Raw genomic sequence first — 27945 nt, forward strand, 5'->3', positions numbered from 1 at the left:
TGGCCTGTCAGCTGAGAGGCCATTCTGAAGCTAGAGCGCGTGGGACCCGGGGAGGAAGACAGAGTGAAGGAGAAGACCTGACAGGTAATGTATGCTGCAAGGACCTCGCTCAACGATCATCGGGCCGCGGAATAGGCCCAGTAAACGAGCGGCGATCTAGCAGATTGGCGCTCGTTTACATAGTTGATCGGGCCCTGCTCGGCCTGTGGAATAGGGCCCTTAGGGTACTATTACACGGAACAATAATCAGGCGAATCGGCGGGACCCGGGGAGAAGAAGACCGCAAGAGAAGCCCTGCAGCCTGGATAGGTTATGTATAAAGTAAAAGCAAGGGCTGCAAGGACATCGGTAACAATGTCCGTGCAGCCCTTGGTAAACGATAATCGGGCTGTGTAATAAGCCCAGTATATGAGCGACGTTCCAGCAGATCGGCGCTCCTTTCCAGTTGTTATCGGGCCTTCAACGGCCCATGTAATACTACCCTTACAGTGTGTGAACATGGCCTTAAGCTGTATTTGTATGCCACAATTAACCAGTTTCTCAATGGCTGCCATGTAATACCAATACTGTAGGTGCTGGGAGCAGGGACACAGGGAGATCAACCAGGAACCAGACTATTGGGTCAGGGGTGTAGCCTGCTTTATAATCCAATAGTAAATAAATGTATATAGTATGATATATGCTGATGCTGTAGACCTGTTATGTTATGTGTAAAAAAAAAAAATTCATGCTCTAAAGTCTATAGTATTGGTATTGTACTACATGGCAAACCTGCAGCTTCTACAGCAGGGATGGGAAACCTCTAGCCATTGCAAAACTACGATTCTAGTCTTGTATTTGAACCCAAGACGCCAGTGCTGCAAAGCAACAGCGCTATCCACTGAGCCAAGAGCTTCCAACTTGTAATGTCCTATAGCTAAAAACGACATCGTATAATCATAATACAAGGCCATTTCCATTCAGCACATAAGATTGCATTACATATACGTTTTTGTAACTTGTAGTATTATTATATTGATAATATAGATATATGTTGGTAAGTGAGGGGTCATTTATTGAAAAACTTTTAAAAACACTATTCAGTTGTCCTGTGAGCGTTGCTCATGTTCATTTGGGGGGGGCTTCTTTTGAAAGCAGAAGTTTTTATGCAGGATCTTACCGGGAGGTTACACCGGACAGACCTTTCTTTGGGATTTGATGAGTGTGACTGTCCTATTTAAAGGGAATGAAGTCAAGCAGTAAATTCACTGTTCACCCTTTTCACATTGACTGTCTCTCCCAGCATGGAGTCTTTGATCTTGTAACAATAGAACATTGACATGGTGTAAGATTAGGACCCTTGAGGAATAAAAAGAGAGGCCATGCTGTAACCCTTTGTTTGAATATAGCCTTCCCTTCTACACTGCACAGTATCAGTAGCTCCACAATACTTTATAATCTGTAAAAAAAAAAAAAAAAAAAACTGGCACCACCACTACTCAATGAACGGAGTTGGACTGTTCACTATGTATATGTTCGAGCTGCGATGAGCGGCTGTTTGGCAGGGGATCCAGTTGTCGCCACCTTGCTGATCAGACACTGATGGGTCTAGCCTGTATATAGGTCATCAATATAAAATACCCAGGCAGGTAGTAAACATAAAATAAACAATATGTACCTTGCTCACTCCACCACCCAGACCTAATACACAGTACTTCCTGTGTTTGGCATAAGGCATTGCCTGCTCAGCCAATCAGCAGCCGCATTGGTGTTCCACCTTAGCCCCTGATTGGCAATGCCCCGTGCTGACCCCAATGCTGAAAATGCTGTCTATCCTGCATGCTGCCTGCACATTAAAATATATATATATATATATATATATATATATATATACACACACTCACCGGCCACTTTATTAGGTACACCTGTCCAACTGCACGTTACCACTTAATTTCTAATCAGCCAATCACATGGCGGCAACTCAGTGCATTTAGGCATGTAGACATGGTCAAGACAATCTCCTGCAGTTCAAACCGAGCATCAGTATGGGGAAGAAAGGTGATTTGAGTGCCTTTGAACGTGGCATGGTTGTTGGTGCCAGAGGGACCTGTCTGAGTATTTCAGAAACTGCTGATCTACTGGGATTTTCACGCACAACCATCTCTAGGGTTTACAGAGAATGGTCCGAAAAAGAAAAAACATCCAGTGAGCGGCAGTTCTGTGGGCGGAAATGCCTTGTTGATGCCAGAGGTCAGAGGAGAATGGGCAGACTGGTTCGAGCTGATAGAAAGGCAACAGTGACTCAAATAGCCAACCGTTACAACCAAGGTAGGCAGAAGAGCATCTCTGAACGCACAGTATGTCGAACTTTGAGGCAGATGGGCTACAGCAGCAGAAGACCACCCGTTACTAGCATGGTGTACCTAATAAAGTGGCCGGTGAGTGTATATCCTTGGATAACCCCTTTAAAGTAGACTATGTCTACAGAGGTGTTTTGATGGTGTAAGAAGGACCTATAAAATATTACGCTTATTGCAGGGGCGTAACTAGAAATGGCTGGGCCCCACAGCAAACTTTTGATTGGGGCCCCCCCCCTCCTCGACCAACCACTATGCCATCAACACACCCAGCTCTACACAGGTTCTATACACCATATAAATTACACTGCAGTTATATTAAGTGACTCACAGGGGACGCCTTCTCTCATTAGAGTTGTTTCCTTTTCATTTTCTTCTCCATCTGTCCTGGGCCATTATAAGAACTCCGAGCCACGAATCCACAGAATCTGCCAGACAGACAAATTAGGCTCTGTGTAGACAGCTTATAGATTGCCCCTTCAGTCCTCCATATAGATGGCCCCATGTGCATCTACTATAGTAGAGATCCCCCTCTGTGTAATCCATTTATAGTAGATGACACCCTCTGTGCATCACCTATATCAGAGGTAGGGAATCTCTGCTCTCCAGCTTCTGCAAAACTACAACTCCCATCATGTACGGACAGTCAAAAATAAAGCTGTAGTTTTGCAATAGCTGGAGAGCCAAGGTTCCCTATCCCTGCCCTACAGTATATGGTCCCCTCTGTGTAGTCCTCTTAGATGACCCCTCTGTGTCAACCCCCCCAGTGTAGTTCCCCTTATAGATGCCCCCTAGTCCCCTTCATAAATGGCCCCTCTGTGTAGTTCCCCTTTTAGATGGCCCACATTCCCCATAAAGGTAGCCCCCAGTGTTGTCCATCCCCGTCCCGCATATAGGTAGCCCCCAGTGTTGTCCATCCCCATCCCGCATATAGGTAGCCCCCAGTGTTGTCCATCCCCGTCCCGCATATAGGTAGCCCCCAGTGTTGTCCATCCCCCATATAGGTAGCCCCCAGTGTTGTGCATTCCCATCCCCCATATAGCCCCCAGTATTGTGCATCCCCCATATAGCCCCCAGTATTGTGCATCCCCCCCATATAGCCCCCAGTATTGTGCATCCCCCATATAGCCCCCAGTATTGTGCATCCCCCCATATAGCCCCCAGTATTGTGCATCCCCCCATATAGCCCCCAGTATTGTGCATCCCCCCATATAGCCCCCAGTATTGTGCATCCCCCATGTAGCCCCCAGTGTTGTCCATCCTTAGCCCCCAGTGTTGTCTATCCTTAGCCCCCAGTATTGTGCATCCCCTTCCCCACATAGCCCCCAGTATTGTGCATCCCCTTCCCCACATAGCCCCAGTATTGTGCATCCCCTCCCCCACATAGCCCCCAGTATTGTGCATCCCCTTCCCCACATAGCCCCCAGTATTGTGCATCCCCTTCCCCACATAGCCCCCAGTATTGTGCATCCCCTCCCCCACATAGCCCCCAGTATTGTGCATCCCCTCCCCCACATAGCCCCCAGTATTGTGCATCCCTAGTCCACACATAGCCCCCAGTATTGTGCATCCCCAGCCCCCACATAGCCCCCAGTATTGTGCATCCCCTCCCCCACATAGCCCCCAGTATTGTGCATCCCCTTCCCCACATAGCCCCCAGTATTGTGCATCCCCAGCCCCCACATAGCCCCCAGTATTGTGCATCCCCTTCCCCACATAGCCCCCAGTATTGTGCATCCCCTTCCCCACATAGCCCCCAGTATTGTGCATCCCCTTCCCCACATAGCCCGCAGTGTTGCCCCTCTGATTAAAAAAACAAACACATAACTCACCTAACCCCACGCTCCCCCGTCGGTCGCCGGTCTCCTCTTCTCTCTGCCTCCGCCCGATGAGCAGCCCTCTGGTGAAGTCCCGGCAGCGTCATCGCTGAGCGCTCAGTGTGCGCCGCGGCGGCTGGGACTTCCGGTTTGTGTTCTTAGTACCGGAAGTCCCAGCCGCGGCGGCGCACACTGAGTGCTCAGCGATGACGCTGCCAGGACTTCACCAAAGAGCTGCTCATTGGGTGGGACACTCTTGTGATCGCAAGCAGAATGCTTGCTTGCGGTCACAAGAATGATTGACAGGGCGGGAAGCCTATGGCTTCTCGCGCTGTCAGTCAGAACACTGAACACCCGGGAGGCCCGCTCGGCCGCCGGGTGTTGCAAGCGGTCATCTTCGGGGGGCCAAGGCCACGGGCCCCCTGATGTTAGGGGCCCCGTAGCAGCCGCTACGGCTGCTACGGCGGTAGTTCCGCCCCTGGCTTATTGGTGTATATGGGACAGTTACAGAAGCCTGTATTCCGTCTGTATATCTTGGTGGATGACCTGTTTTGGATCCTTTTGAAACACTATTTTTGCTTTGTAGTATTTTTTTTTTTTTTTTTTACACATTCTAGATCTATGCTTTGTACACAATATCATATAGACACTTGGAACTACTTGAATCATTTTGTAGAATGCCTCTTTGACTGCTGAAGTGGAGACTTCTCCTACAAAAGACCTATCCATTACTTCTCTTGGGACCGGTGTCTGAGGTCCGCACTGTTCATATCTGGCGAAACTATAATGCTTCCTGGTGATAATTGTGAGGAGGGTGTGGATAGAAAGCTGCTGGAATGTATAGGCCAAAACACAGGAACATGTTCAATAACAAAATCTTCAACCACTATCCGAAATCTTAAAGGAAATTTGAGCTGGAAAACCTACATCACTCGATACCCCCAAAGATAGTTTGGTTGTTAACAGCTTAAAGAGTGTTACAAATATTAAATGATCGAAACTAAACAGGTCCTAATATAGGAAGACTTTAATATCCTTGGGGAGTAAAGGAAATTTCTGCTTTATGTTAAATATAAAGTCAAAGTTTTCTCAAATTTCTTTCTTAAAAGTATTTGCTGGAAGAAGGAAAGTACATGTCCGTGGCTGGAAGAGTCCATTGGATTAAATTCACCTACTCTCGGATTTGGCATATAAATTTTATATGAATGTAGCTGGTGTTAAAGTATCTCTAGTTGTAATATATATATATATATATATATATATATATATATATATATACATACATATTCCTTTTTACATGAATTAATTTAAATGGCTGCATAAACAATCAAGCGTTGCGCACAACTGATTGACCCTTGTGAAGCCCGATAAACAATTGCAGATCACTGAGGCATTTATATGCAGCCAGTGTAAAAGTCCAGAGTGGTAAATTCCTGGAGAACTCCTTTAACAGCCTAGCTCGGTTCACACACAGTACAAAAAATATTAAAATATGGTCATAATTTTGAGGTGGAAAAAAACTAAAAAGAAAAAATGGACGTATTTTGCAAAAATAGTTGGTTAATAATGAGTATGTTCCTTACTTGGACAGTTTTAATCAGTTACAGACTGTGTGTAGGCACTGCTAGCCAACTTCCTATTGATTGCAATGGAGTACATTTTAACATTAAAAATGCAGCCGTAGTCTTTTATTTTTTAGTGTTTGAACATAGCCTTGTAATGCTTTTAGACAGTTTAGGATTACTAATCCATTGGTAAATAGAATACAGTGTATACCTTCCAGAGATCATTGCACCAGTACAGACAGCAAGGAATTCTGGGAATTTCTATGTCTAGACTTTAGAATAATGACGGCTTCTTTGGCTTATAATAGAGGCGTTAAAACAAATGATGTCCCAATCTTTATCATAATCTAAAGGCCCTATTACTCAAAGCGATTATCGGACGTATTAATCACTTGGTGTAATAAAAGACAATGATCAGCCAACATGAACGGTGTCGGCTGATCGTTGTCTAACATAGCAAAGATCTGCTAGCAGACCGCCACTATCTCCTATGGGTTCCCCAGATCGTGTCCCCACCCCCATCCCCCCCCCCACACACACACAGTTTCTCACACTTACCTTTCCGCTGTCGGCGTGTGTAATAGTACCGGCAGTGAACGAGGAGCAAGCGAGCTCTGGCCTGTCAAGTCGGTGCTCGCTTGCTCTCGGACATCCCCCCGTGTAATATGGGCTTAAAAAGTATATGCAAGTGGGGTCCCGTAATAAAGATTTAAAACCTATGCACCCTCCGTAACCATTGGCCAAATGATTGTTCAGCTAACGGTTATCATCCTCCCTATACACATGAGTGTTCGGCATGGCCAAACGTGCCCTATGTTCATAAATTTTAAAAAAAGAGAATATTTTTTTAAACCATAAAATAACATCTCCTTAAAATCATTTGTGAATATAACCTCACACTGAAGTCTGAGCAAAGACATAAAGGGACTTTTATAAATGCTCTCTTAAAAAAAAAAAAAATTTTTTTACGAAACCTATACAAAAAAAAAAAAAAAAAAAGTAAATTCCCCAAGAGTGGTTGCCATGCAGTAAACTCAGCTGCTATCAATGTATATTCTTATAAGATAATACTAAGAAGGCGATACTGTTACTGTGGTATCCTATACTGGAGGAATGTATGAATGGCGGTATACAGGAAAGGCTGGAGTGGCTGGATAAGTGCTGCGTTTACTGCTCGCCTCCCCGGGGCTGCTGTATAAAGTGATTGTGTTGTTGGTCGTTTGGCTGCCGCTGTAGCGTGGACCTCACTTTAATACACTCCACAGGGTGCACTGTACACTGCTGGCTCTGAAATTCCTCTCATTCCTGTGTGTTAGTGCAAGGTTATTTAAACTCCTCATTTAAAGTTCAGGAATTGCCATCTGACAGGTCGGCGCTATGATGTGTTTATTTGTCAGCACAGAGATGTAATTGTCCCGGGTCTCCTCCATCCAAATGTTCAAGGGGCTGTAAAAGAAGTATATGGTGATATTTATAGTGAATAAATATACCCCCATCTGAAACTAGTAGACCACCGAATCTCCTCTTTTACTATTTCACACTGGTTCTTCACTTTCTTTCCCCCCTCCCACATTCTGGTCACCTTTGCATCATTTTACTGCAGCGGACAGATGTTATGGAGAGAACTTATAGAAATCCCATTTGCCGTTCCCCTTGCGTTGGATGGTCAGCAGTAAGGCCGCTTCCCCCCCCCCCCCCCGGTCAGCAAATTTTGGAGATTGTGGCACAAAAATTAGAATTTTCAGAGACTTCATTCCTTTTATTACAGTCATCCTTTTTTATTTCTCTAAAAAGTTATAAATGAGCAAATCTTTCAAATGCAAATGCAGAGGACTTTATCCTTGTTACCCACAACCCTGTTGGGATATTTTTTTCTATTCCAAGTTTTATTAAAGAATTAAACACATTTGCTGTGCGGAAAGAACAAATGTCACAGACAAAAAACACCTGACAAGTCAGTTATTAGGCAACTGGGCGGGAACTTAAAGTTAATGGGGAGGGTGAATATCAGGTTACGGGTGTAATTATACAGTCAGGGGGTGTGGATGTTTTACTTCCTACTGTAGATTCACTCATCTGTACTTTGGGTTATCCTCTGTTTCACAGCATAAATCTTTTACAACATAACATCAAGTTATAATTCCTTGTGTCATTTCTTTTACAGAACGGCGAATCCTCTTCTGAATCAAGCTTTCCATTTTACCATGGTGAAAGACAAGAGTATCTCGAGGACCAGGCTACGCGCCGGTCGCTTCCCAAGCATCACCTTATGACCAATGGACACTCCTCTTTACAAAGAGATGGACCGGGCTCATTCCTTTTGGATCTTCCAAACTTTCCGGATCTGTCCAAGGCTGATGTTAACGGACAAAATCCAAACATTCAGGTACAAGGCGACTCTTCTATTTTGAAATGTTGGCCAAGGAAGTTGGCGGTCCATAGTGCCAATAGCTTTGTCATTGTGCCAGTGGATGAAGCGTCAATAAAATTCCAGGGCAGTGACAACCATAATTTTGTTCATAACCATAATATAACACAATATAGCTAAAGCCCAAACCTCATAAAGTGTGTAGCCCAGTAGGTTGCTGGGCCGTCTAGGCAGTAATTGTGGTCATCTGTAAAAATAAAAATGTTTTTGTGGTTTAGTGAATGGTTTCATCACTCCAGGGACTTAAACCACAAGTCCCTGGAGTGGTCCCCAAAGCCACCTGCCATGACTGATTGATATATCTCTCCATGTTTGGGTAGAGAAAGATCTAGATGGTGGAAGCTATCCAGGACCTGATGACCTGTGGTTGAGGCAGTACGAAAATGATGACAGGTTCCTTTTAACGTGTTTCTTAATGCAAAATTAAAGTGGTGGTTACAATGTGTTTGTGTTAAGTCACCTACTGATCAGTAGGAAACCCAATTGATCCTCAAATGATGTGGCTCTGGATAAGTTATGTGGCTCTTTTCTGACATTTCCCTTCAAAGTGACTGACCAGGAGCGCGTGTGCTTGAAGCACCTTCTGTGTCTTTGTTGACTCTCTATTGGTCCCCCATGATCATAACATTGAACTATAGGTCTACCCCCTTTAAGGACATTTATTAATGTCAAATTATGGGCATTAGATTTCTGGTGATACGCTGATCCAGGGATTATTCTGATCGCCATTGGAGTCGGAAGGAATTTTCTCCCTATGATGGGGCAATTGTCGTCTGCCTCATAGGGGTTTTTGTCTTCCTCTGGACCAACACAGTAGGGTTTCCCTAGGTTGAACCTGATGGACTCTTGTGTTCTTTCAACCTCATGAACTATGTTTCCATGTAGGCATTTGAATTTTTTTATTATTTTTTTTTTACTGTGAGTGGCTCAAGTTCCTTTTGGTCAGGCCCTCATTGGAAGACACTAATAAAATCATATGACTACTTTGACTTACCGAAGAAGCCTTTTCTCAGCAGAGAGACAAAGTTGATAGATTCCTGGGCGCTCACTTGTCACAAAAATGGAGCCTGCAAGCTATACAAAGACAGATGCAGGTATTGGGAGTAAGATATTGATTTGTAATATAGGAAATGTGGACGTGTTTCAAGGAATCTTCTCCTCCCCTTCAGGTCCAAATATTATATATCCATACAGGTGGAGACAGCAACTTGTTCTAGTCAAGGTCATGTGCAGTGCCATGCTTAGAGCATGACCGCTTCATGGTGAGGGCACACTATACCTGTACTCTTTATACTACTATTCTCCTGGGATAACGGCACATGTGGCGCCCCCTCTGTGTCTCCTTTCTTCCTTTCAGCATACCAAAAGCAAATGACTGCCGTCCGTGTTGGTAGCACGATACATGCCCAGCGTGGTCTACATTCTCTTCTGTTAGGTCTCTGTCTTTCTGCTGACCTAGCGTTGCCATTTCGCGAATACTAGACAGACTACATGTTTACATGCTTGCACGTTGCTGACGTTAGTAGCAGATCGTTTTGTGATCTGTATGGGATACTAGTTACAACAGCTGTCTTAAGTCTGTTGATGATAAATAACATGCTGCAAAATGGGTAATACAAAGAGACCGGCTGACGTAAGATTGTTACACTAAACATAGCACTCTCTCATTTCCTATCTTGTTTGCAATTGTATAAATGAGCAGCTGGAGATCCCGAATTCGTAACAGCTGTTGTGGGATTGTGGAAAAAAATTAGCAAAGAACCACTAGCTTTTTAAATTATCTATTGAGGAGTCTTGGGTCCATACAGTGTAATGATGTTTCCATATGGCTTGTTGTCTTCTGTACAGCCTAAATGATTAAATCTGCCTATAGTATCATTATGCTTACTGTAATCCCTCCGCATGCTTTCCCTATCCATCTAGTTACAGTGAAGTAATATAGTCAGGAAGTATAACATGTATATTGTGCATATATATATATATATATATATATATATATATATATATAATATGAATTTTAAAAAATCAAATTTTAGATGACGTTATTTCTGGCGTTTTAACCCCCAGTTACCAGAGTTACCGGACCATTACCCCTTCTGTTCTGCTAATTGTTTTCCATGCCCCACCCGTGTCTGTTCTGCTATGTTTCCTCTGGTCATGTAATGGTTAACCTGGTTTTGCCTCAGTGATTGACAGCTGGTCCCACCAATCACCTTCTGGACCAGGTCCTGGTTTCCATTTAAGTTCTCTGTCTGCATTACCTTGCCGGTTATTGAGCTCTGTCTTGTGCCTGCTATTTTGTCTGTTACCTAGTTCCTTGTATTCTTGATCTTGATCTGCCGCCCTGACCTCTTGCCTGACTTTAGACCGTGATATTGGATCCTGATTTTGTACTTTTGCTGCCCGACCGTTGTGACCCGGATTACTGTCTATTCTTACTGTGTTTGTTTGTCTTTTCTTTTGTTTCATGTACCCAGGGACTGCCACCCTGTTGCCTGCTGCCGCTTAGGGCAGATAGTGGCAAGTAGGCAGGGACAGTGGGCGGGTTGAGCTTAGGGTCCACTGTCCGTGTCTCTCCTGCTCTCTCTCTGGAACCTGAGTTGTGACATTCATATACAGTAACCCCTTTTAAGGGGTATTCCAGTAAAATAACCTTTTTATATGTTGCTAAGCATGATGCAAAAATAAAAAAAACAAACAATAAGTACCTACCCCACCAACTCACAGGTCCTTTTTCACAGACTTAGGATGCCCCACTGCTTACTGTTTGTGCTAGCTTCCATGTTGGGCACTTTGAGATGCAGAAGTATCCTATGTCAACCATTGGTTAAGCCTCCAGTCGTGCTCCGACTACTTGACTTGGAAGCTGGCAGAAGCAGTGAGCTGCAGAGCACTTGAAGTCCATGGAACAGGAGCTGGGGTTGGTAAGTATCACTTATTTTTACATCATGCACAGCAACCTAAATTTTTCACCAGAATACCCCTGGGCTCTATTGCTACATATAGATCAAGAATCTCAGAATAGCTATTCTTGCCCCCCTCCCACCTCCCTTCATTACGAAGATATAGAAGGGCTTCCTGTGATGTTTTTTTTCTCTTGATCAGGGATAGAGTATGGCTCTACAAACCCTTTAAGATATAATACACGTGTGAACAAGACTTGACATAAAGCATAAGGAAAAAAATACTATGACTTAAAAACCAGAATGAATGCTTAATATTTTTGGAACTGTATAACAATTTACCATCCCCCCTACCCCCTTCCTTACTATTATTTGCTTGGGATTACTGGGAACCAGATTAAAGACTAGACATAATACCATTTTTCACGACAGATCTAAATACAGATGTTAACAATTTGAGTGTCCTGTTTTGAGTGCAATTTCCTACCTTTAATAATGTAAACAGTTATTTCAGTAATGCCTATAATTTCTTTAATCGGGTCGGTTTATCCTGAAGTGGGTTGTCTACGTGTCATCTTAGTTGGTTTAGAAAGTGCTTGAACTTCAGAACTAGTCTTGTACAGCTGGCGGGAAATGGAGCTAGAGAGCCCGACCTATTACCATGGATCTGGATAGTAGTCCATTTACAAGAATGACTTTTCATATGTAATGAACTCTACTTGTAATTCCTTAAATAATATAAAACTATAAAGTGACTAAGTAGTCAACACCATAAGCTTCCAGTAGGTGGCAATGTAGAGCAAGTTCTTTTCATTCTCGAGGAGAGCTACTTGCCATACTTTTTCCCATGAAGCATTTTATGGCTTGTAAGGGCCCGATTATATGGCTCAAGGACATTTGAAGGCAGGACAAAATGAACAATTGGTGGTTTATGCGGTTATTTCTAACAATCGGCCATCTCCCACACATCCCCCTATGATACAGGAAGATGTGCCATCATTTTTGCCATTCATGTCCCATCAGAACAGCCTGATGAGCCAAATAATGAGTGATGAAGGCCTGTTTGGCCAATAATGTCTCATATAATAAGGGTGTAAGACCCCGTACATGAAAAAAATACATTAAAGGGGTTATCCAGTGCTACAAAAACATGGCCATTTTCCCCCTACTGTTGTCTCCAGTTTGGGTGGGGTTTTGAAACTCCGTTCCATTGTAGTAAATGGAGCTTAATTGCAAACTGCACCTGAACTGGAGACAAGAGTAGGGGGAAAAGTGGTCATGTTTTTGTAGCGCTGGATAATCCCTTTAACCGCCCCCTCCCACTTTCCCCAGTTCAAAGATTGGTTGCGTAAAAAAAATCAAACCCTAAAAAATTTATAAATAGAGGGAAAATACTAAATTTAACCCATCTCAAGTAAAAATAAACCATACCGGCATACCTGTCCCAGGGACATGTATATGTCTTTTGGGGTCTTAGTGTATGTGTGACATGTCAAAAGTTGTTTTTTGTTGATGACAGTAACGTTTCAATATATTGAAATGGCCTTAGCTCTGTATATCAATATAAAATAATTAAAAAAAAATATATATAAAAATAATAAAGGTTAGGGTAGTGGTAACATTTATTTAATTTAATATATACTGTGTTTCTCTGAAAATAAGACATCCTCCAAAAATAAGGCATAGTGGAGGATTTAAATGATAGTTTAAAATAAGGCATCCCCCGAAAATAAGGCCCTATGAGGGGAAGAGGCTGTCCGCCAGTGTGATAATGCCTATGCACCACTTTGTGAAGAGGCCGGGCGGCCTGCTGGGGATGCACAGCGTGGGGGTGTCCGTAGCTACAGCCATCCCGCTGTCTCCCCCTAGAGGTCTGGCAGTCACCGCCTTGTGCAATCACTGTGGTCTTACACTTATCTCTGCACGTACTGATGGGACAGTGAGGGGAGAGACAGGACTGATGGGACAGTGAGGGGAGAGACGGGACTGATGGGACAGTGAGGGGAGAGACAGGACTGATGGGACAGTGAGGGGAGAGACAGGACTGATGGGACAGTGAGGGGGGAGAGACGGGACTGATGGGACAGTGAGGGGAGAGACGGGACTGATGGGACAGTGAGGGGAAAGACGGGACTGATGGGACAGTGAGGGGAGAGACGGGACTGATGGGACAGTGAGGGGAGAGACGGGACTGATGGGACAGTGAGGGGAGAGACGGGACTGATGGGACAGTGAGGGGAGAGACGGGACTGATGGGACAGTGAGGGGGGAGAGACAGGACTGATGGGACAGTGATAGGAGAGACGGGACTGATGGGACAGTGATAGGAGAGACGGGACTGATGGGACAGTGAGGGGGGAGAGACGGGACTGATGGGACAGTGAGGGGAGAGACGGGACTGATGGGACAGTGAGAGGAGAGACGGGACTGATGGGACAGTGAGAGGAGAGACGGGACTGATGGGACAGTGAGGGGGGGAGACAGGACTGATGGGACAGTGAGGGGGGGAGACAGGACTGATGGGACAGTGAGGGGAGAGAGACAGGACTGATGGGACAGTAAGGGGAGAGACAGGACTGATGGGACAGTGAGGGGAGAGACGAGACTGATGGGACAGTGAGAGGAGAGACGGGACTAATGGGACAGTGAGGGGAGAGACGGGACTAATGGGACAGTGAAGGAAGAGAGACAGGACTGATGGGACAGTGAGGGGAGAGAGACGGGACTGATGGGACAGTGAGGGGAGAGAGACGGGACTGATGGGACAGTGAGGGGAGAGACGGGACTGGTGGGACAGTGAGGGGAGAGACGAGACTGATGGGACAGTGAGGGGAGAGACAGGACTGATGGGACAGTGAGGGGGGAGACAGGACTGATGGGACAGGGAGGGGGGAGAGACAGGACTGATGGGACAGTGAGGGGAGAGAGAGGACTGATGGGACAGTGAGGGGGGAGAGACAGGACTGATGGGACAGTGAGGGGAGAGAGAGGACTGATGGGACAGTGAGGGGAGAGAGACGGGACTGATGGGACAGTGAGGGGGGAGACAGGACTGATGGGACAGTGAGGGGAGAGACAGGACAGTGGGGGAAGTGTGATTTTTTTTCCTTGTGGAAAAATAAGACATCCCCTGAAAATAAGACATAGCGCATCTTTGGGAGCAAAAATTAATATAAGAGACTGTCTTATTTTCAGGGAAACAGAATAGATATATAAATATATACAAAATTTTATTATGAGGAATAAGACCCCAAACATTCTCGTAATACCAGATCAGTTATAGCTTTAAAAACCTTTGCTAGACTGTGGTCAAAAAGATTTTATCTTGGAAGAACCACTGACAAAGTGAGAGAATTATTGGTGTATTGGGGTACGTCCTCACGTTTTTTTTTTGTTTTCAGGCTTCTTATCAGATCACACAGTAGTAAACTTATTAATAGGGGAATCCTGGCTGAAAAGTAGCAGTCTGACAGCTACAAATGCTTTCTCTGTGGAGCTGCCAGACTGCACAACATGTTCTGCCCATGCATGTAATTGCCAAATTGGATTACATCCCGACCAGTCACCATTGTATCTCAGTGGTTACTGTATTACCTCTTAATGTCTAATTGTATTAAGAATCTCGGCATTTACTTTTATTCCTTTGTCTTCTTGATTTATTATATTTGTGTCAAAGTTGTCATTGGGCGCCCGTTTTATGTTTTTTGTTTGCTTTTTTTTGTTGTTGTTTGCTTAAATAATTCAACTACAAGAAGTTAGTTGAAACAAGGTGAAAACGTCAAATCTGCTTACTGAGTAGTAAGAAACCGTTACATCTCTCATATAAGCTTTTGTTATGCCAGAAGTTGTTGGAGGGCGACTAGCTACGGGTCCGATTTAATTTCAGTCAGATGTGAAGGTGTTTTGGCTTCCCGATAAAGGAAGAAGAAACCGTCTTTAAACTCTCGCTCTTGCACAGTTTTGCTGGATTTATTGCCAAAAAGTTTTTTGTTTTTTTTTTTGCTTTCAGTCGTACGAATCCCAAATCATATTCTTTATGATAACTCCCAGTAAAAAGAATATTAACTTGCTGTGTCTCTGCCTTTTTGTGATATCTAAAACTTTATTTTATTAGTGTGAGCGCTGTCTGACCCCTAGGTGTATGCGCACGTGTATTAAAAATCCCGGGCTTAGAGCAGATGTTACTGTCCTTGAAATTGCTCGGATCCTGAAACATCTGTGACCCACATGGATTTCCTCAATAGAAAGCCAGTCCATAGTCTATGACAAGCTGGTGGAATTTGTGAATATCTATATATCTATCATATGTAACGCCAAGTTTAATGTAATCATTTTAGTTCTTCTATTTTCTAATATAGAAAAGTACAGAAGGAGGTGAATCTCTTAGATCAGGGAGAAGGCTAATATCAAAGAGGTTTCCAGCCAAAAGAACTCATTGGCCGTATAAGTGAATGTGAAGTTTACATTTAATAGCAGATGTGGAAATTGTGCTATTTCATTGTCATGGCCAGAAAAGTGCAGCTTTATAGTCAGCAATCCCTACCCAAAGTGGATACAGGTGCATTCAATCCAGGCAATGCTCTGCAAGCTGATCGGTGTGGACCCCAAACTTGTTTTGGTAAACTACCAGAGCATTGCCTAGACTTCATACAACTGTATCAGCAAAGACTAACACTATGCACCACCCCTGCCTTCAGGTTGTGTGTGGTATTGCAGTTCAGCTCCATTCACTTTACTAGAATGGAGCTGTAAAATCTACACCCAAACTGAGGACAGTAGTGGTGCTGTTATTGGAAGAAACCAGCCTTGTTTTCTAAGCATGGACAACCCCTTTAAAGGGAAACTATCAGCGGGTTTTGGCTGCTGACAGCTCCCTTCAGCCACGTACCTAATTTTTCCAGTGCCGGTCTTCTTTCCTTAGTCGGTCCTGACGTTTTTGAGTAGTTTTATCAAACAGAAATATGTAAATTAGCGCTTTAAGAGCAATGAGGGCATACCTCGGCCCCCCAGAGCACTGTTCAGCCTGCTCACCTCCTCCTTTGGTCTTGCCTAACTAAAGACCAGCCTGTTTATGCATAATAGAATCTGCATAGGTAGGCGTGACCAAAGGAGGTGGCAGGCGGCCAAACGGTGTTCTGGGGTGCTGAGGAACGCGCCCAGTGCACCTAACACGCTAATTTCCATATTACTGTTTGATTAAAGTATAAGAAAACAGCGGGACTGACTAAGGGTCCTATTAGACAAAACGATTTTTAACGACTAACGATAAATGATCACAAATGAGATTGTTGTTAACCTGAAATAGTTTACCATATTACACAGAATGATAGTCGTTAGTTACGATTGTTTACTCCGTCTGATCCCAGCAAAAGAAGGAACGATGTGCAATTACACTGAACGATTAGTGAACGAATGTGGAATTACAGCAGACGATTAGCGAACGATTTTTCAATGGTTGCCTGCAATTACACAGGACGATTATCTTTTACATATGAACGAAATAACGATTTTTCGCACGATAATCACCCTGTGTAATAGGGCCCTAAGTAAAGAAAACCATCCTGGAATAATGAGGTTCGTGGCTCACATAGAAGTCAGTAGAGATCCCTCCAGTCTATTGTTTTTATGCCTATGGTGCTTGCTGCAAAGCGTATTTCTTAAGTCTGTTAAAAGCAGCTCAAGGCAAGATGGCTGCCCCCTAAGAAAAAATAGGAAAAAGAGTTGAAAAAATAATAAAAAGAAATCCCAATAAGAAAATAGGAACAGAATTAAAAAAAAACATGATTTATGAAGATGGGAGATTTATCAAACATGGTGTAAAGTGAGACTGGCTCAGTTGCCCCTAGCAACCAATCAGATTCCACCTTTCATTCCTCACAGACTCTTTGGAAAATGAAAGGTGGAATCTGATTGGTTGCTAGGGGCAACTGAGCCAGTTTCACTTTACACCATGTTGGATAAATCTCCCCCGATGGGTAAGAAAAATCTAGGTGATACTTCCAAATATTCCTTTTTTGAATCTGTATATAATATATTTACCTGGTGTCAACTGCCTATACTGTCTACATACCTATACTTTTATATTTAAAGGTGCTGTCCATGTGCCCTAATAAATCTTTATATTTTATATAGATTGATAGATTTGTTTGTGTGATTTTTAGTGTTCTTTGTGTGACTTTTTAGGGATCTTTTGTGTTCAGTTTATAAATGTCAAAGCAAAAGTCATATGTCCATAATTTTACTATTCACTTTGTTAATATACTAATATATGTAATATAAAAAAATATTCTATGCAGAAAAAAGATTATAAGCGATCGCAGATATTAATATATGGGTTCCTCTTGCATGTCAAACAGGCCACAGTTTTTACCTCTCTACTTTGTACTTTCTCAGGTTACAATAGAAGTAGTTGATGGAGCAGACACGGAGCCGGAAAATGAAATGCCAAAGGACAACAAGCCCAGCTGGCCAGTTCCATCACCTGACTGGAGGAGTTGGTGGCAGAGGTCATCAACATTACCCAGGATAAATTATGGAGGCCAGGATTACAAATATGACAGCACCACTGAGGATAGCAACTTCTTAAACCCTCTGAGTGGGTGGAATAGACAAGTTCCCAGTCACCGTACACTTGATCTGAAGGAACAGCCAGAGTATGGTAAGTTCACGTTACCCAGCATGTCCTGCACACACAGATTAAAAAATTGATAAAAAGTTGGGTGTATAGATTTTCAAAGGATTTTATTTATTTTTTATATTTTCCCTAATAGTAATGGGCTTCTATAGTAATAATAGAATATAGTAAGGTCACTTCACATGACCATGGCAGGCAGGTACAGAATCATGTGGTACATACAGTACATTCTAGTGGAGTGGTCGCATAACAGCTGGTAGAACTAAAAATTTGGTCTGGACAAGAGAGGTGGGAGAAGCTTCCCTATTCACTTATTTAATAGAATCCTTCCAACTCTTTTTGCTGCCATCCATAGATTACGCAGATGGAGAAGGAGACTGGAGCACATGGTCTGTGTGCAGCGTTACATGTGGCAGTGGAAACCAGAAACGCACCAGGTCCTGCGGATATGCCTGCACGGCCACCGAGTCCAGGACCTGTGACATGCCAAATTGTCCTGGTACGTGAAATTTTTAGTCCTCCATATATGTATATATATTTTTTTTTTTAACTACTTTTGCCCAATAATGGCACATTTCATGAAAAAAAAAATGTCACCACATTTCAAAATCCTTAAGATTTTCTATTTTACTATCTATGGAGCTGTATGTGGGCTTGTGCTTGTGGGATGAGTCATATTACAAGCCATCTATTAGGTAGGTAAACAGCTATGACAGGCCTAGGAATCTTGGTTCCATGCTGCCATAACATCACAGGGAGCGGATGTAATCAGAGGGAGAGGGTAACTAAAAAATGTGGCACACCAGTACATCCATTTGTGAGAAGAGAGTAAAGTGTTTCGGAGGGTCTGCATTATAAGGCTTTGTTCACTTACAGTAAAATAAAAGTAAAATACAGCCGTAATTTTTAGGTTAAAGAGTGACCGTATTTTTTATATCATAAGGCGCTGTAGTTAAGTCAATGGGAAATTGGCCGGCAGTACACACACACTATATAAAATAATGGCCGCAATTGATTATGACCATCCTCCTGTTTTTGCAAAATTCACTCATTTGTTTCCAACTGTTCACACATTGTTTTATTTTCACCCAAAATTACAACCATATTTCTATATTTTTTACTGTGTGTGAACATAGCCTAATAGAACATGATGGTATTTTTGTAATAAGTCATTATACCAGTCTATAGCTTTGCTCTGGTTCTTTCTTATGGGCTAAAAGACAAAAAATTGTATCCAAAGATTACATGTTCCTTTCGCCTTTCACAGGCTCCTGAGCTTTCTCCAGCCATTTTGCACTTGTGGCATCTGGCGTTGAGCTTATACATGGCAGCAGGGGAGGCATAACGGAGGATTTGGTATAAAAATTTTATTTTATTTCTTCACTTAGCGTCCCGTACCACTTAATTCCTTTTAGATAAGTCATTTTTTGGCAGTTAAGGGCGTTTCCTAAAGTCGGTAAGAAAAGTGTAGCGTTTCATAGCCAATGAGGTGTTTGTAATGAAAGTTGTGTGTGGTCTCTGATCCTCTGAGCCTTTTACAAAGCTGACATTTCCAGCACAATGCATTTACAGTAAGTAAGATTTTACGGTTCGCAGGATGCAAGGTTAAGATTGAATTTTTTTATAGTAATACACGTATTGCTGTCTTTGGCTAATGACCGAACATGTCTGGGTACACTTAAGCAGCCCTGGACTTTACAACATCAATTACAAGGGCAAAATTGTGTTGGTGTCTTTTTGTGACTGGCTTCATTGCAAAAATAACATTAACATGACAGGAAATCTCACAGGATTCCATTCACCACGCTGGTAGCTAATCCACCACCTCAGTGCTTGCTTACAAAATAGTGGCCGGCTTGGCATCGACCCCTCGAAGTCACTAAAATTAGTTAAGGGTGTTATATTTATAATGAAACTTTATACATTTCATAAAATCAAAGTACTTGCGTTGTCCGCTTGTATGTAGTCATAAGATATTCCATTCAGCTGTTTATTGGTTATGTCCTTAAAGGAGACCAACGTGATTGGTAAAAAAAAAAAAAAAATTTGTTTATCTATAACATTTTATAGTCTCTGGCCCCCTGACTACAACAGTGTCTTTACCCTCTTGTTAAGCCCCTCCATTCCCGAGATCTAAGGATTTTATTATTTTAGTTGCCTATCTGTACTTTTCACTGGATAGTCAGATGGGTGGGACGTTTATTCCAAATGGAGTGTAGATGCGAGGCTGCAGGAGTGTGACTGATGGCATGGGTAGGGATGGCACACGTTATGTATCAAAAGTATATAAGAGATCTGAGTTGTAGGGAAGGCTCCCCTTTTGGCCAGAGATGCTCCAAGCCTCCCAAGCAGTCTGAAGTCCTGAAGGAAAGACATTTCCAGAGGAACTTAACGCATCAGAGAGAGAAGCTTCGGTGAATGCCTAAACAGGATTAAGCCTCTCCACACTTTCAAGTATGCCTCATTATGACCATGATACTCTGCTAGTAATTCCTCATATCTACTGATGGCATTGAGCTCGGTGAGCCACTCATTGAGGGGCACTCTGGAGTCTTCCAGCGCCTGGGTATGACTAGCCGTGCCACCGTCAGAAAGTGACTCAATACCCCCTTTTTATTAGCTGACAAGGGTTCTGGAAGGAGACTCAGCAAGGCTACTTGGGGAGTGTTATCAAGTCGCTTCATAGAGTAAGCAGTATATACGTGAAAAACCTGGTCCCAAAATGCCTTAAAAACCCGGTCCCCAAATGTGAAGGATACCCCCCCCCCTCACCATAGCCACATCTCCAGCAATCTCCAGAGGCTGTAACGTACATGAAATGTTTTTAAGAGGGGCAGCAGTACCACCTTGATAAAATATTATAGTTCTTCTCCTTTGCATGCGAGGCCATGGAAAGGTATGATTAAGAAGCTCCTATTTATACCCTTTAGGCCTAGCATGCATACCACATTCTGCACTAAAGTTCCCACCCATCTGACTGAAAAGAAAGTTCATCAAGTAGTAAAATCCCTCTATATTAGAGATGAGCAAACCGGGTTCGGGTTGGAGTCGATCTGAACCCGATCGTTCGGCATTTGATTAGTGGTGGCTGCTGAACTGGGATAAAGCTCTAAGGTTGTCTGGAAAACATGGATACAGCCAATGACTATACCCATGTTTTCCACATAGCCCTAGGGCTTTATCCAAGTTCAGCAGCCACCGCTAATCAAATGCCGAAAGTTTGGGTTCGGATCGACTCGAGCATCCTCGAGGTTTGCTCATCTCTACTCTATATCTCTGAAACGAGGAAGCATAGGGGATAAAAACACAAATATGATCACGGCACCCAAGGGTATAAAATTATATAAAACTAATTCTTTAGACTGACCATAGGTTTTGCTTAAGACTTTGAGACTACCAATATCGTTGCCCCTACCACTCACAGGGAGGTACTTAGCCTTGCCACTGTCAAAGAAGTGAACATACCCTAACAGTAGGAATTGTATTTTCTGCATTTGGTAGGCTTTGATGGTTGAATAATAGTAAATATAGACAGCTTTGGTTCTAGGAAAAAAAGATGTTTGGGCAATTTTTTTGTATGTTTCTTTAGGAAAGTTTGATGATATTCAATATGGCTGCCAAACTGTTCTACAATACGGAAGCACAATTTGTGTGAGATGTTTTACAGCACGTACAAGAGAAGAGCAGCATTTAGAGGGTGCTTTACCTTTACTAGCACGCAACACAACTGTAGAGTGTGAACAAATCTTAACAGTTGGAAGGGCATTGGTTCCTTTGTGGTGTAACTGTTTCAGCCATATCAGCTGGTGATTGTACCATTGTGCAACCCGGTGCAGCATCAGTAACATCAAAACACATAGGCCCAGATTTATCAAAGGATGTAAAATAGACACTGGTGTAAACTGCCCATAGCAACCAATCACAGCTCAACTGTCAGCATTGGTAAAGTGAAAGCTAAGCTGTGATTGGTTGCTATGAGCAGTTTACACCAGTGTCTATTTTACATTCCTTGATAAATCAGGGCCTATGTTTCCAGAGGATGGCACAACTGTCCGTCTAGTTACAGCCACGAGCTGATCACTGTTATACTGAAACAATTACATTTGCTAATGAAACACTTGAATAGCTCACGCATTAAAGACAAAGTCCGGCAATTTGTAAAAAAATTCACAGCTGGCAGGGGAGAACAAGATAAACAATCATTACTTACTTACTGGTTCACAGGCTCCGGGACCCCAGGCGGAAAACATTTTCCCCCTAGTTCTGATGATGTCATGATTCAGGGGGAGAAATGACCGCCCTGGCCAATGGATTTCACGCTCAGCCAATCAGTGACTGCTGCAGTGTCCCGCCCCGGTTACTGACTGGCTAAGCGGGCAGTCCATCACTGGGTTGTGTCATCGGCTGTGTATGAGATCCCAGAGCCTGGTGAGTTTCCCAGAGTGGCAATCCAGCACTGGAGAGGCACAGGGAGAGGTGAGTTGGGATTGTTTATGTGTCCCCCCTGCCCCTGCGAGATGAAAAAAACTCATCCAACGCATTTCAGTCAGCTCAATTCCTTGGACAGCATTAGTCTATGACTAACAGTCCTTTAACATTGGCAAATTTTTTGCTGACAAAAAGACTCGCTGCCGACAAATCGAAAGAGCCAGCGATCAGCCGACAAATGAAAAATCCCTTGTTCACTGACTGATTAAATCTTTTGAAAACATCTTCCCGTGTAAATGTGGGCGACTATGATGACGTTATTAGGCCACATGAACTATCATGTGACCTAGCCACACAGTTGATTGAGTCTTGTAAAGATTGCTGATCGGCACTGCTGTGTCTGCCCGTAAAAAAGGACCCCAAAACTGTTCACATTTTTTTTGCCATGTACAGTACTTACATGTAGTCCTTAGTAATTGACTATAGCTATTCAAAATGCGTTGTTCTAGTTTTGAATTGCACTCGGAACGATTTACTCCATTTTCTGCGTTTATAACCCACATCATTTTTTAAACTGATAATTTTCTCTCTATAAACTGGAGCATCCCTGTGTAGATATCCGACCGTGGAGTGTGACATAACAGCAAATGAACAAGCTTTCCGTGGATCAGTATCTGTGTGAATCCATATTAGAACAGGGGAATCGAATGATCTGAGCAACTTTGAGCGAGTCAAGCTTATCGGCATTAGACTGGCTATTCGGGGCTAGTATTTATTTTTTTTTAACTGAAAGCTCATGAAACATCCATTGAGATTATATAGAGTATGGTATGATCAAGGAAAAACATCCAAAGGGGATCCTGTGGATGAATGCAGCTTATGGATGAAAGAGGTCAAAGAAGAATTTCAAGAATTGTTCTGATGAACAGGAGGCGTATAGTCTGTCGTTGTATTGGAGGATGTTGATTTTATGGATCTAGAATAAAGGAAGACATGTTAATTTTGACGAGATTTGTCGGCTTTAAACTCATCGTAAATGGTATTGTTTGGTGCCACTGTTAGATGGCTATACTGGAGCTAGAAGGTTCAATGCTATTAACATGCCGCTAGACCATATACAGTACAGACATGCTATTTGCACCTTTTTTTACTACACAGCGTCTGGGATGCAGGTGCCAGCGATGGCTTTATGAATAAAGTATGGCCTCTACAGTGAGGGGCATTTCAACGATGCAACTTTTTAGTGTGTGTTCTCACTAACCTCGTGCCCTTTACTTAATGAAAGCCATGCTTTACCACCTGCTTTGATCTGTTAAACCACCTGCAAATACTTGTGTGCAAACCACATTTGTCTTTGCACATTCTAGCAGGAAAGCTGTAGCTGCCATTTATTAACTGGTTTTCCTTCTATTTTTTTTTTTTCTTCCAGGAATTGAAGACACATTTAGAACGGCGGCAACAGAAGTGAGTCTTCTCGCAGGGAGCGAAGAATTTAATGCTACAAAGTTGTTTGGCATTGGTAAGTTATAGGCTGTATCCATGTTTTCTAGGACTCCCTAGGGCTGCTTCCAACTTTTGCAGCCACCACTAATCAATCGCCGCTCGACATTCGCTCATCTCTAGTGGTCATGATGGTTCCTTTATAAGGCTTGTCTTCTATCTGACTAGTAGATGTGCGTATTTAACAGAGGTATTTGAAAATGGTAACGTGGGGTTTTTTTAATATTTTTTTTTTTTACATTAAATGATGATATTGTGTACTGACCTTTGTTATGCCACTTACTTGTCAAGAGAGCACAAGGCTCCAGAATCCATTACTCACACATTGACTTAACTACGATGGTCCCTGGCAAATTCTCCTAATTCCACCAGCCTTGCTTGATCTGTCTCTACGCCCAGTCAAGGCTGATGGGGCAGATAGAAGGCAGCAGGGACTAGAGATGATTGAACATCGGGAAATGTTAGGTTTGATCGAACTCGAACCTTCAGCATTTGATTCCCGATGCCTTCCCGTTTCGTGGGGAAGGTAGAGACTGCCCAAGTACTGCCTGGAAACCAGAGATACAGCCTAGGCAATAGGCTGTATCCCTGTTTTCCAGGCGGTACTCGGGCAGTCTCCACCTTCCTCATGGAACGGGAAAGCATCGGGCATCAAATGCTGAAGGTTCGAGTTCGATCGAACCTAACATTTCCCGATGTTCGATCATCTCTAGCAGGGACCACCATTATGACTTGTGGATCAGGCAGCATGAAAGTGATGACAGCAACCCTTTAATTTAAGTATAACTCTGGATTAGGGTGGTGGCATCTAGCGCATTCTAGTGCTACCATGATCTGCTCCTGTACAAGAGCAGGTACCATTATGTTTGGAATGCTTGTGGACTTAGGGCCCTATTACACGGAGCAGTAATCGAAGATTAAGGCCGTTTCGGACAATTATCAGTCCGTGTCATAGAGACAACCATCAGCTGATGAAACGATCATCGGCTGATCGTTTCTTTAGGTCCAGATATAAAGTTATTGGCCACCGACCGCGCATCACTATGTGTACTGTGAGGCCGATGGCTAAATAAACTCATCATACATTACCTCTCCATGCTCCCGGTCTCCTCCTGCCTTCTTTTCTCTTCCCGACACCACGTGCTGCAGCTTCTCTGAGCTGATAGGCCGCTCAGCCAACCACTGACCATGACCGCCGTGGCCAGTGATCGGCTGAGTGACTTTTCAGCTCAGAGAAGATGTCAGAAGGAGACCGGGAGCGTGGAGAGGTAATGTATTAACAGTTTATGGCTAACAATGTCCGTGCAGCCATTGCTAAACGATAAACGAACTGTGTAGTAGACTCAGTAAGTGAGAGCCGATCTAGCTGATGGCACTCCGTCGGCCTGTCTAATAGGACCCTTATGGGTTCTGGAAAACAGTATATCAAGTAGGCAAGGCTTCTATAGCACCTATATGGTAGGATATATTTGACAATTGTTACAGTTCCTAATGTGACCTGGAGTATTCACAAAATGGTTGTTTTTCCTTTCTTGTTCCTAGATACAGACAGTTGTGAACGTTGGATGAACTGCAAAAGCGAATTCCTCAAGAAGTATATGCATAAAGTAGCCAATGATCTTCCGAGCTGCCCTTGCTCTTATCCTACGGAAGTAGCCTACAGCACCGCTGATATATATGACCGCATTAAACGGAAAGAGTTTCGTTGGAAGGACGCAAGTGGTCCAAAGGAGAAACTAGAGATTTACAAGCCAACAGCCAGATACTGCATACGGTCAATGCTTAATTTGGAGAGCACGACTCTAGCCGCCCAGCACTGTTGTTTCGATGACAGCATGCAGTTAATAACCCGGGGTAAAGGTGCAGGTACCCCAAATCTTATCAGCATAGAGTTTTCTGCAGAACTCCATTACAAAGTAGACATATTACCATGGATCATGTGCAAAGGTGACTGGAGTCGGTATAATGAGGTGCGACCTCCAAACAATGGACAAAAATGTACGGAGAACCCCTCAGAAGAAGACTATTTAAAACAGTTCCAAGAAGCTCAAGAATTCTAGACGTTTGCCATGATGAAAAGATATTTATAGCAGGATGGATTCACCATTTTAACAGTAGTCTTGTGTACTGTGGGGTGTACAAGACTAGTGTCAATACCTACCTTGTTTGTAACCAATGTGGATACATGTCTGTATCTAGATTACCCTAGGCATCTCTATAAAAAAAAAAAATTGGCAGATAGCAATTTTTAATCTGGGTCCTGTGAATTATTTTGCATTTACCGACCATGTTAAAGTTGGAGCTCTGCGTAGAAGACATTAACAGCTTTTTGGTTATGGTAACTTGATGACCTGCCGTTGCTTGCTGCTGCATAGATGGCTTGTGATGCTGTTGCAATGGCCAGATAGTCCTCCAGTTGCTGCATGAGATTTATTGTTGGTAACCCTAGCTTTAAAGACTACATGAAAATTTCATGTAAATGGTCCATAAAGCCCCTTTGCCCCTACACATTTCTGTATAAATAGGTTAATGTAGGCTCTGACGTCCCGCCATCCTTCCATTCTCACAGTAAAAGTGTCTTGCCCTTTCCCAAGTAAGCAACAGTGGGGAATATGGCAGCCACTCACTGTACCCCTCCAATGACTATAATTCGTTAAATGAGATCAATGGATGTGTTGGATCCTCCAGAGGAAGAGATGACTAGAAGATGAGAGTCCTGAAGAGAAGACCCCATAACTCACGATTTGTAATGGGGTATCTGAAAATTGTTTTTCAAATTCAGACAACCCCTTTAAGAGTTTGCAAGATGTCATTGATGGACTGTGTACACTCTCATGACATAGATAACCATGTACACACTCATGATGTAGATAACCATGTACACACTCATGATGTAGATAACCATGTACACAGTCATGATGTAGATAACCATGTACACACTCGTGAAGTCTGTGGACAACTAAGCCAGAAACACAAATCTTCTTTTATTGGAAAGCTATTAATGACAAATCTATTAACTATCATAGATTATATAGTAAAATACACAATGGTAGCATTTTTAGCCTTTATCATTGCCTATAGTAAAAAAAAAAAAAAAAGTAAGATGTATTTGAAAGTAAAAGTGCACTCGATTGCTTGCTACAAGCAAGGGAGAGCCCAACTTCTAAATAGATAACTTGACAGGAAACCCTGTATTTGTAGAATATAATCATTCGCATAGTCATGTCTGTAAAAAAAAACTCTTATAAAGAATATTTTTAAATACATTTTTCAGAATATAATTCATAGCTCATATATATTCGGATTGACTTGTGTTTCAGGTTTAGTGACTTTTTTTTTTTTCATTGGAGCTTCCCTTTCTGGAGGTAAAAATTTTATATCAAAGTTTTCAGCACGGGGCTGTAAAAACAAAAATAAGTGAAGGAAAATAGATGGTTATTTTAATTGTAAGTATTTTTTTTTTTATTTTTTTTTTATGAAAACCCTTCCTTTTTAGTGGGTGAACTATAGCATGCTACCTTTTTTTCCAAAATGGACACAATGGTTATTAATACACAACTGGGGGAATGCAGGGTAGCTCAGTACATGTGACTTATTTTTCAGGGACTAAAAATAATTACAAAAGTGGCACTTTCTCAAAAATACAGTATATTCAGTGTTTTGTCTTGTTCTACATTAATATGGTGTTTTGGCCTCACATTTGTTTTATTTTTTTATATTTTTTTGGCGGTAGGCATCAACCAAATGGAGTATAAGAGAAGAGATTATTTGAAGAGTGTGTGGGGTTCACCTGTTATTGCTGTTTACAAATACTATAATATTTTTGTAAAGTATTTATTACGTTGTAGTTATATCATGCGTTGCGCATGTCTATTGTATTGTGATTTTGTTTATGCTTTGTTTTTATTTTTTTCCTCTGTTGGAATGTGATCGCAAATGTGGGACACAACCACCAAGTTTGAAGCTGGTCATCTGTTACTTTTGATGTCCATTAAGAAGGAAATGCTAAATAAATTCACCCAAAGAGTTGTTTTTTTCCTTTCTGTCTTTATTTATTTAGTGTTTTTCTTTTGTTTGTTTTTAGATTGATCCTTACTGTATTATTATTATTATTATTATTTTTTAAATAAATTCTTTATTTGTAGAAAACAACATCTTCGGCAGGGCGGTAAAGTGAGGACAACCCCCAAACAGGTGATTGAATGGGTGTGTCCATCACGCCTCAATTGGCTGGGCTCCTCTGAGAAGCTCCTTATAGTAATCAGTTTTCTGAAATTCCATCCAAGGCAACTAGGTCCAGTAAAACAAGTGATGTTGGTGAAGATAGGGGTTGA

General features: G+C 42.6%; 1 protein-coding gene across 1 annotated transcript in view; it reads left to right on the plus strand.

Annotated features, from left to right (window-relative positions):
• The window catches only part of ISM1 (isthmin 1), a 52188-nt gene extending 24555 nt beyond the window's left edge, over positions 1-27633 (plus strand). The window contains exons 2-6 of the mRNA XM_069954367.1: positions 7883-8104; positions 17443-17707; positions 18039-18182; positions 23541-23630; positions 25154-27633. Coding sequence (XP_069810468.1) covers positions 7883-8104; positions 17443-17707; positions 18039-18182; positions 23541-23630; positions 25154-25671 — 1239 coding nt within the window. The 3' untranslated portion in view covers positions 25672-27633. The remainder of the gene's footprint in view (positions 1-7882; positions 8105-17442; positions 17708-18038; positions 18183-23540; positions 23631-25153) is intronic.
• The last annotated feature ends 312 nt before the right edge of the window (positions 27634-27945 follow it).

The sequence above is a fragment of the Dendropsophus ebraccatus genome, chromosome 15 (genome assembly GCF_027789765.1).
Source record: "Dendropsophus ebraccatus isolate aDenEbr1 chromosome 15, aDenEbr1.pat, whole genome shotgun sequence".
Classification (NCBI taxonomy): domain Eukaryota; kingdom Metazoa; phylum Chordata; class Amphibia; order Anura; family Hylidae; genus Dendropsophus; species Dendropsophus ebraccatus.